This window comes from Trachurus trachurus (assembly GCF_905171665.1).
Source record: "Trachurus trachurus genome assembly, chromosome: 1".
NCBI classification, from domain to species: Eukaryota; Metazoa; Chordata; class Actinopteri; order Carangiformes; family Carangidae; genus Trachurus; species Trachurus trachurus.
In genome coordinates, this window is record NC_139891.1 from 32,393,070 (window position 1) to 32,411,347 (window position 18,278).

The 18,278-nt window shown below is 41.1% G+C and overlaps 1 protein-coding gene across 1 annotated transcript in view; it reads right to left on the reverse strand.

The window, feature by feature from the left end:
* cacna1ab (calcium channel, voltage-dependent, P/Q type, alpha 1A subunit, b) overlaps positions 1-18,278 on the reverse strand; it is a gene marked incomplete at both ends in the record, with an annotated part of 208,654 nt that overhangs the window by 95,449 nt on the left and 94,927 nt on the right. The window contains 3 exons of the mRNA XM_083969756.1: positions 903-1,090; positions 2,387-2,539; positions 2,910-3,001. Of these exons, the coding sequence (XP_083825882.1) occupies positions 903-1,090; positions 2,387-2,539; positions 2,910-3,001 (433 nt within the window). The remainder of the gene's footprint in view (positions 1-902; positions 1,091-2,386; positions 2,540-2,909; positions 3,002-18,278) is intronic.

Sequence of the window (18,278 nt, forward strand, 5' to 3'; positions counted from 1 at the left end):
TAAAAAATACTGTGTATATGGTTGATCTCAGACCAATAACAACACTACATCAAAACACATTCATGTCAATGAGCTCCTGGCATTAAGAAGGTTACAGCTAACTGTAGGCTACAGGGTCGTCCAGTAAAACAATTAAACCTCCTTTAATTTTTGTGGACTTTTTGTTTTTTAAACGGTGCAAAGTGAGATGAAGTTTGATGGGATGCAAGTTAATTTCCTAAGGATCTACTTCAACACCAGATTTTAGGTTTAAGATGCATCTCTTTAGCTACGTTTTTACGCTGTTTGTGAGTTTTTACGCATATAAAACAGAATCTAAATGACCTACAGTCTCTTCCTGTTTGGGTCTTATCAGCCTCAACTTGTTAAAAAACAACAACATGGATAAAAAAGCAACTGTTTTGTAGTGAAATCCTGTATTTTAGCGTTACAACTGCCTGTGCTGTCGCTCATTTGAAGAAATTTTAACAACTAATCCACTGAAACTGCAAAGAAAACTGTGTGGACTGTGTCAGTGAATGCTCATTTGATGTTTCACTTTGATAGCTTGGATAAGGATTGTTTCTGATATGAAGCTACAGTCGATTGTTACAGATTGTTTTTGCTTTAGAGCACAATTTAAAAAATAAAAACACATTAGTGTGGATGTAGCCTGACTAACGAGTCAGCATTTTAACAGGAATAAAGAAGTGCTGTGTAGCAAGCAGAATAAATAAAACTAGAGGTTTTATAAGACTGTGGGTCTTCACTGTAAAATTATTTGGCTACTTTATTAGCTTAAACTTCTTGTCTTTACTTTACCTGTTGAGGTTGAATATGTGAATGCATCTAAATCTATTTAGCATTATTGACCAATCCTACAGTATGTGAGCATCAAGGCGAGCTGCAGGTTTTGGACTCACGTAGTAGAGCATGTCTGTCCATCCCTCCATGGTGATGCACTGGAAGACGGTGAGCACGGCGAACAGGATGTTGTCGAACTGGGTGATGCCGTAGTTGGGTCCCAGCCAGCCGCCTTTACACACGGTGCCGTTAGGACACAACCGGGACGGCAACTCTGTCCCGCATGGCAGTTCATCCACTACGTCTCCTGTAACAGAGGCAGAGATTCACAATTACCACAATGTCACACAAGCAGAGTTATTTTGCTGTGATGCAGTGGAGCACAACTGGAAATCTACAGGCCGGACCGTCACATTTTGGTCAAACCTTCTTGGTCTGCAACATCGGCCCTTGAATAAACTAAAAGAGCTAAATGGCATTTTATTATTTACACCTCCATCAGTGTTATTTACATTTTCCATCTTTGGACTTCCAGCATCAAGTAAACCTGGCTGGGATAAACATCAAGGAATATGAGCTCTAGTCTAACTCTCATGAATTTCAATTTTATATTAACCTTCCGTCACCAGTGACCCGTTTTCAAGTTTTAAATAGGCTACATAAAATTACAACATAAATTTGTTTACTGTATCAAGGCTTTTTGACTTTGTCAGCTCTATTTAAACAAACAAACAAAAAAAATATCACAAAATACTAAAATGCTCTGGTTAAAATTATGACATTTGTGGTGTGACCCGGTTATAACGATAAGAACAATAATAAGAGTTAAAACTGAAATCATGCATCATTCGTGCAAAACCAACCTTTTCATGGATAAGGAAGCTTAACAATGTAAATAAAGATGAGAAACAAATGGAATGATAAATAATTGTTTTTAGTGTGTTTTACAGCTGATTTAAGACCCGGGTCAAAACTGACCCTAACAAAAGAGATGGTAGCAGAAAGCTTAACACAAGACGAAGGTTAAGTTCCTAAAATGTAGCCTATAGAATCCAAACTTGCCAAAGACCTCTATTCAAAAGTGTTCAAAAATGATCTGACTAATGAAGCGTAACAGTTATCAAGTCAACCTTTTAATTTAGTTTACTTTAAGTGTATGTAGGCTACTTTCTTTTTTTGTCTGCTTATTTGATGCTTGTTTATGTTATTTCATGCCCTTAAATCTTATGTTTTATATATGTATTTATTTTAGAATCAAGGTTTCATCTCTTCAGTATGGTGTCTGCTCTTGTTGAATTTTTTGCACAAGTGTAGGCCACTATTTGCCGCCGAGTTGGTTTGTACATTCATTTGTTCAAAGGAGCTCCAGCAGCACTTGTGATATGAAAAAACAACCAAATAAAGTTGTTTTTTCATATCACAAGAGTGTTGCTGGAGCTCCTTTGAACATTTTCCACTGTGTTTCCACTCTCCATGCACCTTTTGGGTTGGTGAAGTTGCGCCAGAGACCACTCTCTACTTCAAGGTACATTCATTTGTTTTCAATGAAATAAAATAAAAAATAAAGGCTTTACATCGGCCATTTTCTCCTCCTCCTCCTCACCTGTGTTCACGTCGAAGCAGGTTGTGTGGAACTTGCCCATGTAGAACTCCAGGCCGATGATGGCGAACATGAGGATGGCCACGAACAAGAGCAGGCCGATCTGCAGCAGGGGGATCATGGCCTTCATGATGGACTTGAGCACCACCTGCAGGCCTGGAGGACACGGCGCACAACAAGACACTCAGAGCAGTGCAGTAACTAGTTCCTTATTGGTTGGCAGCTGGTTTGAATTCCATGTTTGACTTTGAAAATTGAAAATTTTGTAAAATGTGATGCAGTTTGCAATTAAAGCTCAAAGGAAGAGTCTTTATTATATCTAGATATATGTGACTTTTGAGTTATTCTTGCTTTTTGATTATATGTTTCTATGTTTGCTTGCCTGTTTACCGCTGTGGACTTTTACTTTTGTATCTATTCTTAATGCTTACTGAGGTGAGATTTGCTGCTTTTTTTTACTTGCTTGTTTATATTATTGTGCAAATAAATTAATCTCATCAGTTTAATTATCATTCTTTGCACTTACTGGGAATCCCAGACACCAGTTTGAGTGGTCGCAGCACTCTGACGGCTCGTAGCGTCCTCAGGTCGAGCTGAGACCCCACTGAAGACAAAATACTGCAGAACAGAGACAGAACAGGGAGAGTTTATGAAACATTAACATTTCTAATACGTGTTCATCATACACTCTTGTTTCAAATTTTATTTTAATTGTGAAGCAGACAGTATATCAAAAATACATCCATCTTTGGTTTATGCAATGCTTCATTATTTTGTAAGTAACAAAGGTGTGCTACAAATAAGTAAATAAATGAAAAACAATAGATGGGAGAAAAATGTATTAAAATGTTCATCATACACTTTTATTATTTTTATTGTCGAATGCTCAGAACTACGATGGAGTATTAGGCCCACATTTACGACTTTATTCTCATAAATTGACGACTTTATTCTCAAAGTCTGTGTTTTTTTTTGTTGTTGTTTTTTCTCAACGTGGCCCTAATACTCCGTCATACAGAACAGATAAGCCACTGACAATGATGTGTTTAGGAACACTTACACAGGAGCAGGTGTGTAACCTTGTGTATATTTCACTTTCATATTAACACCAACAACAAGCACAAATAGGGAAAATTAAAAAAAAGTTGGAAAAAAAGTATAATAAAAAAGAAATTCACCAGGAAGTGACAGAGGCAGACGGTGTTGCACCACTCTGTGAACTCTTTATGAACAGTGTATTTAAATGTGCCTTATAACGGCATCATTTTGCACCCAATTGAAACCTAACTTCATTAAACACGCACAGTATCCGAGTGTAAAATGAACAATTACAACAGGAACGACTCGGTGACTAATTCACTAACAGTCACACTGGCTCTCACCACTACGGCTACCACAGTACGCTGGCGTGACTTGGCTTCAGAGGCAAACACCTCCTGTTCTGGCGGCTTTGCATGTGTCTGAAGAGAGTGTGTATGTGTGTGTGAGTGTGTGTGTAAAGTCGAAGGAGACAGGTTGGAAAATTCCATGCTTAGTATTGTACGGGGGCGGGAGGGACGGGTCTGTCCAACAGGAGAGGGAGGGGGGGAGTGTGGGGGCGTAGAGAGGGGAAGCTCTGAAGGAGGAGGAGGGAGAGAGAGGGAGAGATAAACGAGGGGGAGGAGACAAACTGTGACCTTAAGCCAGAGATCCTTAGAAATCCAAACAACCAGCGATGATAAAATATATAAGATGTGTATTATAAGTATTCAATATTCTGCAACTATTTTAACTATAAGTTACTTTATTCCATTACATAATAGGCCTAATCAGATGATCAATTCAATGTGTTATAGGGATAGTTCAATATTTTGGCAAACTGGCCCATTGCCATAATCCCTATAGTCATAGCAGTAGGTTCGTTACCTTTAATTGTCGGTGCAAGCTATTTTTAGAACGGCGGAGCAGAGCCGTGAGCTGCTCAGAGCTACGCTACGGAGGCTCATGGGATTTCTTGGTTTCCCTCATCAAACTCATCAAATACACAATCCAACAACTCCACAACGCTCTGGTGGACAAGTTGTAACCTGCACATTCACCACGCTATTAGATAATAACAGAACGTTACCAGACAGAGTTGTTTTAGAGGGAAATACAGAGACTGCTTGATGAAAAACTGCCCCCAACGGAAACGCGCATCAGCAGTTTTGCATGAATTTACCTCTAAAACAACTCTGTCTGGTAACGTTGTGTTATTATCTCATAGCGTGGTGAATGTGCAGGTCACAACTTGTCCACCAGAGCGTTGTGGAGTTGTTGGATTGTGTATTTGATGAGTTTGATGAGGGAAACCAAGAAATCCCATGAGCCTCCGTAGCGTAGCTCTGAGCAACTCACGGCTCTGCTCCGCCGCTCTAAAAATAGCTTGCACCGACAATTAAAGGTAACAAACCTACTGCTATGACTATAGGGATTATGGAAATGGGCCAATTTGTCAAAATGTTGAACTAACCCTTTAATACACAAAAACAGAAGAGGGAGATGAAGACCAGGGGGCTGTACATACAAGCTGCATCCTGCAAAATTTTCACACTGTCGGCATGTGAGCAGCACTGACAAAGTGCTTTTATGATCATCTGTGCACATTTAGAGCTTGATTTACTAAAGGCTGCACTCCAACCGTTCGCTAAGAAGATCTCAGTGTGTGTAATATAATGATATCAGTGCAATTCAATGTAATCCTTTTTATTTATTTATTTTTTTTCGTTTTTTGCACACCTGTGTTATTTGCATTTTGGTCTTAGGGATTTTATTTCCCCACCGTGCAAATGCAAACTTAAACTTTATCCTGGAAGAAAAGTGCAATCATCTCAAATACAAATATTACTTATCATATCTCTTCCCAACTTTTCGCGCAAATCCCTTTCAAGCCCTGAAATGCGTTTTCCAGTTATAAGTATAGAGGTGCACAGTACCCCCACCACCACCACCACCACCACCACCACCACCACTACTAACCCCCCCGCTGCTGTCACACACTGTGCCAATGCCTTTTGTTGCCAAAAAAAAGGGGCTTAGAAAATCTGTCCCCACAGAGAGAGGAGGAGGGCTCAGATAAAGCCACATGAATTGTGGAGTTGAACCATGAAAATTGAGAAAGCAGGAAGAAATGCCATTTGACCACTTAAAACTCTGTAGCAGCCAAAAAGAAGAGGAGGAGGAGGAGGAAGAAATAAGAGACTTGGAAGAATTTGGAAGAATGGCATCGAAACTGAGCTAAATCCTTCAAACAAAACTGTCTTCTCCATCCCCCCCTCCATCCCTCCTTCCTCACCATCATCATCATCGTCCTCTCTTTCCAGGTTGGTTGTTAATTCCAGTAAGAGGTCATTTATTAACGGACACGGTAGCGGCGGCCAAGCCCCTCATTCCCTCAATGGCTTTTTAACTGCCACAGCTAAAGGCCAAGCTGCAGACCTGAAAACACCGGACATCAGCAAAAACCAGGAAACAGCCCCGAGGTCCAGAGAAAAGACCCAACAGGACACGATGAGAGCACAGTACTGCACTAGAGCTGTTCACGTTTCTAATTTCTCCTATTTCTTACATGTTGTAGCCTATTATCTGCCTTTCCTTTCCTTTGCTTTATCCTGTTTCTATTTCTACTGGGGCCATTATAGCGTCAGACTGTTTTTTTTTCTCAGTTTCACAGAGTTGGATTTATGCATGGATGAGTAGATGGATGACGCAAAAAGAGCAAAGGGTTTGTTTTCCTGATATCCTGACTTCTTCTGCCTTCCCGTGTCTCTCCGTCTGTCATTCATTCTCTCTCCTTTTGCTCTCTTGTTTATTTTTGTCCTGTTTTGCTTTTTTTTGTATTTCTTCTTATTTTTTTCTCCTCCCTTCGTGCACATTTTCATCTCATTTGCGGTGGCGAATGCAGAGCTTCAATATTCATCCGTGCGAGACGGCAACCATCCGCTTCTGCCAGACAACCAGAAACCTCCAGGATGCAGTCACCCCTGGCAACGGATGAACCTGCATGCCCACAGTGAGTTAAGGTGGCCAGTAGAGGGAGCAGCGACTGTGCTGCCGCTTGATGGCTGGGGAATGGATGGAGGGGTGGGATGGTATGGGAGGGGTATAGACAGTTAGAGAAGAGGATGAAACACTGGAGGACCAACAAGACTGTAGAGAGGAAACAGGGACAAGTGGAAAAAAATAATAATAAGAAAACAAGGAGAGGAGAAGAGGAAAGGATGCTCAGTGCAAAAGGAAACAGATTGATGAAGATGTTGACTGATTATCATTGTTTTATCTTACAAATTAAATGGATAGGCCCATTAGTAATTTGCATTATCATGAACTTTGTTTTAAAGCCCCAAGAGTATGAAGACACTGTGAATGCATGACAACACAAAAGTATCATCTCCTGTCTGTAATTATATCATGAAAAGGCCCAATTTTGAGGAGATGGAAGGTTCGTTAGCCTATCCGTCAAAAAAGAAAAGAAAAGAAAAAAAGACACAGTTTACGGTGGTTGGTAAACCAAAAAGATTACTCATTATCACTGGAAACTACACAAAAAGGCTCAAATCACAGATTACAGTTGATATTAGATTACAATACAGCAGGGTTAGCTTGTTAGCAGATTAGCTGGAATTTAGCTGGAACTGGCTCTTTTTTATTAACTAAATCTACACAATTATTATAATTTATTGTAACTAAATATTTAGCTTAGCCATTTTGTTATCTAAAACTTGTTTTTTTGTGCTTAAAGGAAGTCGTTACAGCATTACTGCTACATAGCCAACGTTAACATTAGCAGTTATTCACTTAGGCCTACATACAATATAGAGACCTAATTGTGAGTTTAGCATCAAACTTTAGTGAATTAAGGGTGGAATACAGAGGTGGACCATCCACCCCTTGTTTTGCCTCTATTTCTATGAATTTATTTCTTCTAGCCTACTTAAGACAGCATGCTAACCAACTAGCTCCAATGGCAGGTTAATTCACCAAACCCGATTCAGCATCAGAGTTTATTCCTTTAGCTTACTCAGGAAAAGCTTCCATCAGAGGGTTTCTATTTTCTATTTCATTCCATAGTAGTCTGACTTTGGCATTCAGGCTTCAGTCAATGTTGTGTTTATAATACTGAGGGTTATACAGTAGGTAGCCTTCTAGTTATACTGGTAAACTGGACGCTACAGTATCTCACTGTGAAACTATTTGCCACTAGAACAGTTCAACCAGAGTTTTCAATTTGTGCATACAGGCTACACAGCCCAGCTATAGTATTGCACATATCATTCACCTGTAATTGTTTTCTTTTAGCTCCCAGGTGATCTCTTGTGTTTGGGATTTCTTCAAACACATAGAAATCACCATGGGAGAAGAAGTAGAGACGGGAGTCCCTGATGAAATAAAGACCGTCTCTGAAGGGACGTCACACTTCTTCCTTTCCCAGAAAGTGAGATAAAAGAGTGAGCAGACTGACGGGGGAGTGATAGCCCGTGTGTTAAGTGTGAGATTCAACCAGTGAGAGAGAGAGAGAGAGAGAGAGAGAGAGAGAGAGAGAGAGAGAGAGTGGGTCGGAGAAAGAAACTCCCCAAAGAGAGAGAGAGGCCAACAGGTAGAGAGACACTGAGACACTCCAGAGACAAAGAGAGGGAGGGTTATGTCTGCAGAGGAAGAAGGTGTTTGGACAGCGATGACAGAGGCTCTCACTGCTGGGAAACACCTCACAATCAACCTGTAAAACACTCATGCGCACACACACATGGAGCCACACACAGTTTTTGCTGTAACGGCAGTGAATTGTCTTTCTCATGTTGCATGTTGCATAAAAGCATACGGCTGAAGAATGAGGTCCCTCCACTGACTGATACTGATTTACACACAATCTAAAAGGGAGTTTGAGGTGCTAAATTAAAGTATTTCAATTTGAAACATGAAAAAATATCAACATAATAAGGAAAAATGACAGTTTTGAAGTTGTTTCTAAGACATATTGGTATTGTGTTGCATCTACTGAAGATAGAATGTTAACCAGCTAGCTCATAACTCAGTTTTACATGAGAGGATGAATAAGCAAAGCTGTATTTTATTTTGCACATTCACAGCGCTATGAGATAATAAGGGATATTACGAGAGAGTTGTTTTAGAGGTAAATTCATGCAAAACGACTGATGCGCGTTCCTGTCGGGGGCAGTTTTTCATCAAGCAGTCTCTGTATTTACCTCTAAAACAACTCTGTCTGGTAACGTTGTGTTATTATCTCATATCGTGGTGAATGTGCAGGTCACAACTTGCCCACCAGAGCGTTTTGGAGTTGTTGGATTGTGTATTTGATGAGTTTGATGAGGGAAACCAAGAAATCCCATGAGCCTCCGTAGCGTAGCTCTGAGCAGCTCACGGCTCTGCTCCGCCGTTCTAAAAAACAGCTTGCACCGACAATTAAAGGTAACGAACCTACTGTTATGACTATAGGGATTATGGCAATGGGCCAATTTGCCAAAATGTTGAACTATCCCTTTAAGGTAAGGTAAAAAATGTACAGTAGCAGAGTTCCTCTTTAACAACCACACTGAAGGAACAGAAAGGCAATGCATGAAACTCTTGGCAAGTGGCCACAGTCACCTTATAGCCTACAAGAAATAAAAGAAGTGATGGAAAAGGAAAAAAAAAAAAAACTAAGAAGTTTGATGCTGAATTCTTTAGACGGGTAAATAAACGGTGGTTGTGTCGCTCCTTTAAAACAAATAAAGTACAAAAACTAATGGATAAGACCCAGTCAGCAGCACGCTGTCACTTTGGTTTGATTCTCCCTGTGTTGACAGTAGTGAGACGTAACTTGTGATGAAGCATAAAACACAGTAAAGTATAAAGTCAATGATAAACCGCCTACTTCAATACTTTCCCAATATTTCTGCTTATTTATTCACAACCTTTCAAATGTAAATAAATAAAAACAAAAGCTCAGCCAGCACCGACCAGAGAGACGTCAAAACGCTGAAGTGTGTGACACCGGTTTGATGATGATGATGATGATGATGATTGACGTTCCCCCCGATGATGAAGATCTCGGAGGTCACTCGCCACCTTCGCTGCACTTCGCCCGCCGCCCCCCCCGTTCGCCGTGGCATCGCCATGGCAACCAGGCGATTCCTCTCTCCTCCTCTCTTTGCCGAGTCTCCACGGTTACCGACCTGCTCTCATTCATAAGTGTTGCCAGGGCAACGCAGCCCCGGCTCATTGATGGAATCTCGGCATTGCCGCAGCAACGGCCGGGGATGGGGAAGTGCATGCTTGGGTCTCCTATAGCGATTTGGTTTTTCAACCCCCTTTTGCAAACCCCCGCATCCCCCTCTCCTCTCCTCCCCTCTCCCCTCACCTCCCCTCCTACCTTACACACCCACACACACACCTACTCACACACACACACACACACACACACACTATCCTTACCTACCCTCTCACACTCTGTTCTACCAGCAGCGCCCGGTGCACGGTACAGTACAGTCTGTTCACACAGCAGCAGCACAACTTCCCTTTCATGCACACACACACACACACACACACAGGGACCGAACCCTTTTTACCGCATACAAAAAAACGGACACACACATCAAATAAATGTGTATGTGCTTGCTCTGCACACACACACACACACACAGAGCCTATGATCTTATGACAGTGACGAATGCAGCGCAGCTCAGGTAGTATGGATGACCTACTTTCTCCTCTTCTGCTGCTGCTGCTGCTGCTGCTGCTGCTGCTGCTGCTGCTGCTGCTGGTGTGTTAAACACTAAGATTGTTGTGTTTTACAACATGTTCACACACACACACACACAGACACACACACATCCCACATGAGCAGCTCTTTCTATTTGAGTCGTCGTCCTTGTAAATCAAATCCCACTGCTGCTGTTTCACCATGAACTCAACTCTGGTCACTCAGGTTTATGGTTAATGACACTCGGCTTCTTATAAAATACAGCTTTCACTTTTCCTCAACTTGAAAAAGTCGATTCATTCCACTCCATTTACAAGTTACAAGACCCCAGTCCTAATTTTTTACACTTTAAAGGAATAGTTCACCAAAAAATGAAATCCAGTCATTATTGACTCACCCAACCTCATGCTGATGAATACTTTTTTATTCCTCAAAGTGCATCTGGAGACCCGGGAGGGGCGTTCGTGGTCCAACGAAAACTTTATATGAGAGTCAATAGGGCCCGACACAAAAACGTTCATAAAACTACACAAAAACCATTTAATATTCCTCCACACTGCTCGTCCACTGCAATCCAAGTGTCCTGAAGGGAGATAGTCCAGAGTTTACTGGAAACAACATCATGTAGTCCTGTATTGAATTTGCCCCAGTACACTCACTCGGGTAAACTCTGGACTATCTCCCTTCAGGACACTTGGATTGCAGTGGACGAGCAGTGTGGAGGAATATTAAATGGTTTTTGTGTAGTTTTATGGATGTTTTTGTGTCTGGCGCTATTGACTCTCATATAAAGTTTTTGTTGGACTACGAACCGGCCTCCCGGGTCTCCAGATGCACTTTGAGGAATAAAAAAACTACTCCGGAGTATTCATCAACATGAGGGTGAGTCATTAATGACTGAATTTCATTTTTTGGTGAACTATTCCTTTAAACTACTCTCTTCTAAGATCTGCTCATCAGCTTTAAGAGTTGTTAGTTGTGTTTCTGACCCGTCAAACTCTTGTTTCACACACCACAGTGGTCCAGACTGAAGAAGAAAAAGACGATATGCAGTAATTATCCCTTTGTCTTATGGATAAAGCTCCAAAAACTACGTCTCAGGTTGCAATAAAAGGGACTGCAGTGCTTCATACCAGAGATACAACGAGCTGTCACCACTTAACACAGGAAGTGGAGCCTGGTCACAACCTGCATTTCCATTTTATACATATTACTGTAATGTTAGTTGTGTTGTGGCATAGGCGCTATACAATATTAACTGAAATTGACTGATAATGATGTCACAGGCTTGGCCAGAACATAACCTGTGTGTGTGTGTGTTGTGTGTGTTGTAATACATGCCATAACTGTGCGGCTTCTTTGGGAGGAGTACAAACACAAATTCCCAACATGCAAAAAGACTGGGACCAGCTCCAACCAGTGACATTATGCATGAACTGTGTGTGTGTGTGTGTGTGTGTATGGGTTATGTGTGTGGAAATAGTGTGGGAGTGCCATGTGTCATCACAGTATGAGCTCCTGTCCCCTTAGTGTCTCCTACTGAGCCCACACACACACACACACACACACACACACACACACACACACACACACACACACACACACACACACACACACACACACACACACACACGTGATGGACAAAGCTCCAGTGTGAAACAATACGGTTAAACACACGTTAACTAAGAAATTAAGAACTCACTGTCGCTGCTTTTTAATTTGCAAACTAAATTTTCTGCATTAAGTGTCTGCACATGGCTGCCACGCCCACAAATATGATTAAAAAAATACTGATTGACAATATTCAGCTTCAATAACTAAGAATGAAAAAATCATTTATGGGACACAGAGATTAATCTGAATCTGATTGTTCCTCTGAAATGTATTATTTTATTTTTACTGTATTAATGGTGAATTTATATAATTACATGATGATACATGAGAATGGACTGGATTTACATTGTTACAACAGTTGCCCACAAAGTTGAAATTAAATATATTTTTGTAACCTCTTCTGGTGAAATGTGATTTATTCTTGTTAGGTAAAGTGTATATCTTCTCAAAACTGGTAACTGGGACTCAGTATGTATTCATTGCACCTGGTCAAAGGTGATTATTACTGATGTTTATCAATAGGAATAAAAGTGGAATGTGTCTGAAAACAAAATGATTCCAACTTTATGAGCATCAGTGAAAGCTTTTCATATTTATTCTTATATTGTCATGTCATTTGTGTCATTTTATATTCTTTTAGTTATTTATTTGTAGGTATCAAATTGCCCAGTGGCCTTTGTGACCCTGAACGCCACATGGCTTTTGTTTTGGTTGGTTTTTATTTGGCTTTATTGAGTTTTATTTGGATTTATTTGATTCATTTTACATCTCTTACCCCCCGAGCAAATTAATGTTGTCACTTTTTATACGCATGTAGTGTGCTGTTTGTCTATTAATGTCATAAATGTGATTCACTGCAAACAAAATTTACCTGAGGGTATAAATAAAGTGACCTTTGAACCTTTACAGTATGCCTCAAAAACAGAAAGAAATACAGGTCTGATCATTTGAGTGGTGAAACCAGTGTTGAGATCGATGACAACTGATGCGAAAGCCACACACAAAAAAAACAAAAAAACAACTAAAGATTTCTTTCTTTCTTTTCTTTCTTCCTCCAGGTCCATTTTGGTGTTGATGAAAGAGCGCCTGTAGCAGAAACTGTGGCATTCATTGTTTTCTCTAACAAACAGACCTGAGACCAGCTGCAGCGGCTACAGATGACAGGGTGTTTGTGTGTGTGTGTGGATATAGTGAGGGCAGTAAACGCACCGTGGGATAAATCACCGTAAGAAAACAGAATGATTTTGCTCACACACACACACACACACCCTTCCCTCCCTCCCCCCTCCTCACCCCCTCACCCCCCGCTGCCCTGCCTCTCTTCTATATAGATACGGGACATTAAGCTGCACTTTACGACCATTATGTCACCGCTCACCCCCGACCTCCACCGACGAGGTGGTACGCTCCAATCACTTTCCCTTATTGGGAGAGTCCATTCAGAGGACTAAAGGGGGGGTGGGGTCTTTTCCAGCAGCTTATGTCACCGAACCCCTCCCTCACTCTTCACTTCATCATCAAAGACACATTTTTTTTCTTACTCTCTCTGCATTAAAACGTCTTTTTTTAATCTCTCATCTCTCTTTTTTCCCAGCTCTCTCTCTCCGTCGCTCCTCGCTGCCGAAGCTTTCATTGGCAGCGGCAGGATGGAAGCACTCTCATTCTGACCACATTTCTCCATCCTCATCACCCCCTCCCCTCCCCTCCTCCCCTCCTTCCCTTCCTCCTCCTTCCCCTCTCTTCATTTTCTCGCTCCCACATTATTGCTGATCTCAGCAGAGTGCTAACACTCAGCTGATGGACTCTCTCCACACCTCCACCCCCAACCCAACTCCCTTGTTCCCCTTCTTTCCTTCCTTCCTTCCTTCTTTCCTTCCTCTCTCCATCTCTCTCTGTGCTTCTCTTCTAATGTGACTTCATGTATGATCCGATGATGAGGAGAAATGAAGGTGGCTCCATCCGTCCATCCTCTCGTCCTTTAATCACATCTCTTTTATTAACCCAAGTTGTTCATCAGCTGCATTTCTTTACAACATGAAGACTCAGTAGCTGTGTATCCTTGGTCTGACCAGGCTGTAAAACTGTTAACTATTACCTTTCTATTCCTCATGTGTGGCTTCATGTACATTTGGTATGATTAACTCATACTGTATCAATTCCTAATATGATAGATAGATCATGTAATGAGAGGAACCTTATGTCAGATTAAATACTTTTTAAATAGGGGACATTATGGAAATATCACTTTTTGAAGGCTCTTTAACATATATTTGGGTGTTTGTCCCCAAAATGTGAGAATTGACAAAAAAGAATCTGTAATTTTCAGGCTCCCTAGGTTGAAATCCATGTGGTTTTATGAGCTGTTCCCTCAGTTGTCTTCCAGTGATGTAACTAGATTTGAATTTGCATAATACCACCCCTACCTGGGACCAGTAGAAGGGGCGGGGAAAGCGGTGGCTCATTTGCATTTAAAGGGACAGGCACTGAAACCAGCCGTTCTGAACAGGGCTGTTTTGAGAGGAAGAAAAGAGCTGTGATGTTTGATCCTTGGGGTATTTTGACCACAGCATGTCACAGACATGTCTTTAAGACACCTGGGAACTATTTTAATTTGTGGAAAAGGGGGCATGATATGTCTCCTTTAAAGGTAGGTTTGGAGATCCTATTCCGGAGCTTTTTTTTTTACAAAACAGTTTGAAATCCTCTTCACCTTGATGTGAACAGGTGTTCTGGAGGCGTGGCTTCGGAGAGAAGTCTGAGGAAAGGGGCTTGGACTTTTCGTGTGTGTATTTTCAAAATGTGGCCTTCTCGAACTGTTTTGCCAGGATCTCCAACCCTACCTTTACAGAGTGGTGTCAGCTACTAGGTGTTTTGGTTGTGAGTGGTCAGTATGGGGATCGAAGTGGATTGAGTTACATGTTAGGACAGTATTTGTGTATTCAGCTTGCTCATGTAGGCCTACTGTTTGTGGCTGTTTTGCTCTTCTGATGAGCTTTGTTTTCGTCTGTCTGGAACGAAAAAAAGAAAAAAAAGAATAAACTCAGTGAGAGTCTGACGTCGGCTTTCAAACCGACAACCTTTGATCTCCTTGTTGTGTAAGTTTCACCTTCTGTCCGTCCTTCCTGCTCCATCCGTCCGTCTAATTATATCAACACATCTCTGTTTCCTCTCTCCTGTTTGTCCATAATCTTCCTCCACTTTTTCCACTGACCTCTCCCCTTCATTATCTCTCTCTTTCTCTCTCTCTCTTTCTCTCTCTCTCTCTCTGCCAGGCGGCTGATTGTCCCACCTGTCCCTCCGTCTCCTGCCAGCACGACTCTGAGACCTCACAAGGACACAACGTCTGGACCTCAGCGTCCCTGTCCGTGCATCACGTCTCTCCTCTCAGTGTGTGTGTGTGCGTGTGTCACGTGTTGTTGATGCATCATGACATTTGTATTTATGACGACTGACAACAAACTAAAGCTCTTAATCTGCTGCGAGAATCGATACTGTAGATTAACGAGGGATCAAATAATTACGTGCAATGTGCTGGGGGTCAGCACCGATATTTCACATCCACACAGGATCATCGTTGTAGCCCGACTCTGCAGCTCTGTGGAGCTTTTTAGCCTCTTTTACGTCACTGTTTTGGAGGCACATTTAGTTTAGTTGTGTCTCTGTTTTACACAAAAAACTGAAACAAACCAATTGCACACCACCTCACGGTTAGCATTTCAGTTAGAAGTCAACTAACGACAGTGGAAAATGAAGCCAAATCTATTTGTCAAACACAACTTAATGGAGCTTTTGCTAATGTAAAATCAATGAGCTAAATGGTGGATAACCTGAGGAAACATCTGCACCGACTCAACCTTTTTTGGGGCACTGGACCCCCTGCATATTTTTTTTTAGCAACCCCCCTTGCCCCCTTATCACTACCTAGGAGCGAGGTCGGGGGCAAAAAAAGTCCCAAACCAATTTGACGGAAATATAATGACAGAAATAGCCGTTTTAATTGCATTATTGCATATTAATTAAGGGTTCTAAAGGCAAATATGCAATTTCAAAAGTTGCTGCGCGCTGAACATTGCACTTTAGTAAGTTTTACACAATCCTTATGTGCAATATTTCAGAATAAAAGTCCAATTAAGAAATTAATGGAGACTGTCCGCTGAAATAGGGGAGAGTGGGGCAAGTTGAGTCACCTGCCCAGTACACTATGTCCTAATTATTAAATCAAGGTTCTGGATGTTTATGATTACAGTAAGTACGTACCTGAAAAGAGTCAAAGTTGTTTATGGTAGAAGGCAAGTTTTACTTTCCAAAAGAAAGATGAGGGATTCTTCCCAAGACGCGACATAATCGTAAAACTCCTCGAACAACACTGAGTTGGTGGCTCAGCAGGTTTTTATTCACCTGTAACCTGGACAGGTGGGATACTGTGTAAAGGGGGAGGTGGGAGATGGATGGACGGAAAGGAGGGGGGTGGCTCAACTTACCCCGCTCCTATGCTCAACTTACTCCATATTGTAAGTTGTGCCACAAGACCTTTTTTTTTTTTTTTTTTTACATCGAAAGAGTTATGTTAACACTCATTCTGTTTGCATATATTCAAGGATGTTGTGCATCCATACAGTACAAACAGATACAGTATGTTAGTAAGCAACAAAACTGTAATTGTTTTTATGTAGTAATACTGAATATGAAAAGTGGCTCATCTTACCCCACTCTCCCCTACTGGGGTAGAGGCTCATAATTTAAAAAGAACTAGGAATGTCCGATAATATCATAAAAATGTAATATCTGTCCATATTGTTATAATTTTTTCTGCCGATAATGAACAATAAATGTAGGCATACAGTAATGTGTTAATTCCTGACAAGAGGTATGTTGTTAATTCGTTTTTTTAGGGAAAAAAGCCTGCATTTCGGTATCGGTTATTATCGGAATCGGAAATTCTAGTGCTGGACAACATTGGCATATCGGATATCGGGAAACTTCCAATATCGGACATCCCTAAAAAGAACCCAGGAAGTGTTGAGTTTGTATTTTAAAAGACAAGCGAGAGTGAATCAAAACCATCAAAATGTGTCTTTTTATTAAAATATGACCAATTAACCATTAAAACATATTAGATTGGGATAATTATATTAGCAATAATAATGGCTCCGGTCACTATTCTAGTAAAATGATGAATGTCTGTACAGGTCACTCAATAAACTGACATTTTCTACTTCTAAGTACCCCTCGCAATTACACCAAGAACCCCTGGTTGAGAAACAGTGGAGAGGTCAAAGGTCAGATTCAGGTGCCTTTGCTGTGAAGGACACTTGAGCTGGTCCAACACTGTGGGTGCGATGGAGAACTTGTCTAACTTCACCACCTTGCTGCCCTCACGTTGTGCATCTGTAGGTGTGTGTTTGTGTCTGTGGTGACTCTATTCCTGTTCACAAGGGTGTGTGGGTGCACACAAAGCTTCCACACGCTGAAGCAGGCGTTCAGCAAAAAAAAAAAAAAAAAGGATTTGGTTTAAAGGGACACGTCACTGAGACTTCACCTCAGGACACAAACGCACCAACAAATCACAAAACTAAACCTCCCAGAGATGAACCAGAAGCTGCAGCTCAAACTCTGTGGTCAGACTATATATTTACCTGAAACTGATCTCTGATCTGTTGTTACTGTGGTTCAGGTGGTTGAAGTTTGGTTAAATGACACAAAAACTACTCGGTTAATGTTTGGGAACAACTGCAGTGAAACCAAAGTCAACGGCTGGAAGAGTAACACTTGTTTTCTCTTAGCCGTCTTCTACAATCACCACTGATAATGGTGCCTTCAAGATCTACTCAGAAGTCAGAGTTTCCGAACTACGAGTTATGATTTTAATCTTGAACGCCCCCTGAAGTTGGACCTCTGACTAAGAAAGTCGGGCCCCGACGTGAGAATTCAAGATGGCTGCCACTCGTGTCAACAGGAAGTGAACGCAGTGTAATTATACTGTTTATTTGACTTCTCTATGTAAGTCTGGTTGCTTTTCCGCTGTTTTGCTAACCCTCCACCTGACCATGTGCATTTGTTTACAACGAAGCTGGCGAAAAATCAATAAATGGAGTGGTGGATAACGTTATAACATATACAATTTTACGATGTGAATATTTGTATAGTCTTAACTGTCATAAACAAAATATTGCGGGTTACAGTAACATCCTAGAGTGTTATTAAAATAATGTAGCTTACAATAGCTAGCGGTGGCTAATGGATGGTTACATGTTTTTGTTTGTATGGCTTTTTTAAACCAGTACAAAGTGTTAGCATTGAAAATCAAAAATTTACAGTATAAGGATGATATTGTCAATTTTTCCCGACTTACGTGTTCGTTTTTTTAAAACTTGGAGGTGACGTCATGTGCAACATCCAAACTTGTCCCTCAGGTGGGAACCAAAAAACCCACCCAAAAAACTGCTCCACACTAAACCAAGTAACCACCTTAAAAGTTACATCTACAAATCAGATATATGGAATAATAAAATACAGCAAGAGATAATTACATAATGACAAATAAAAAATCCAAATATGAACCAA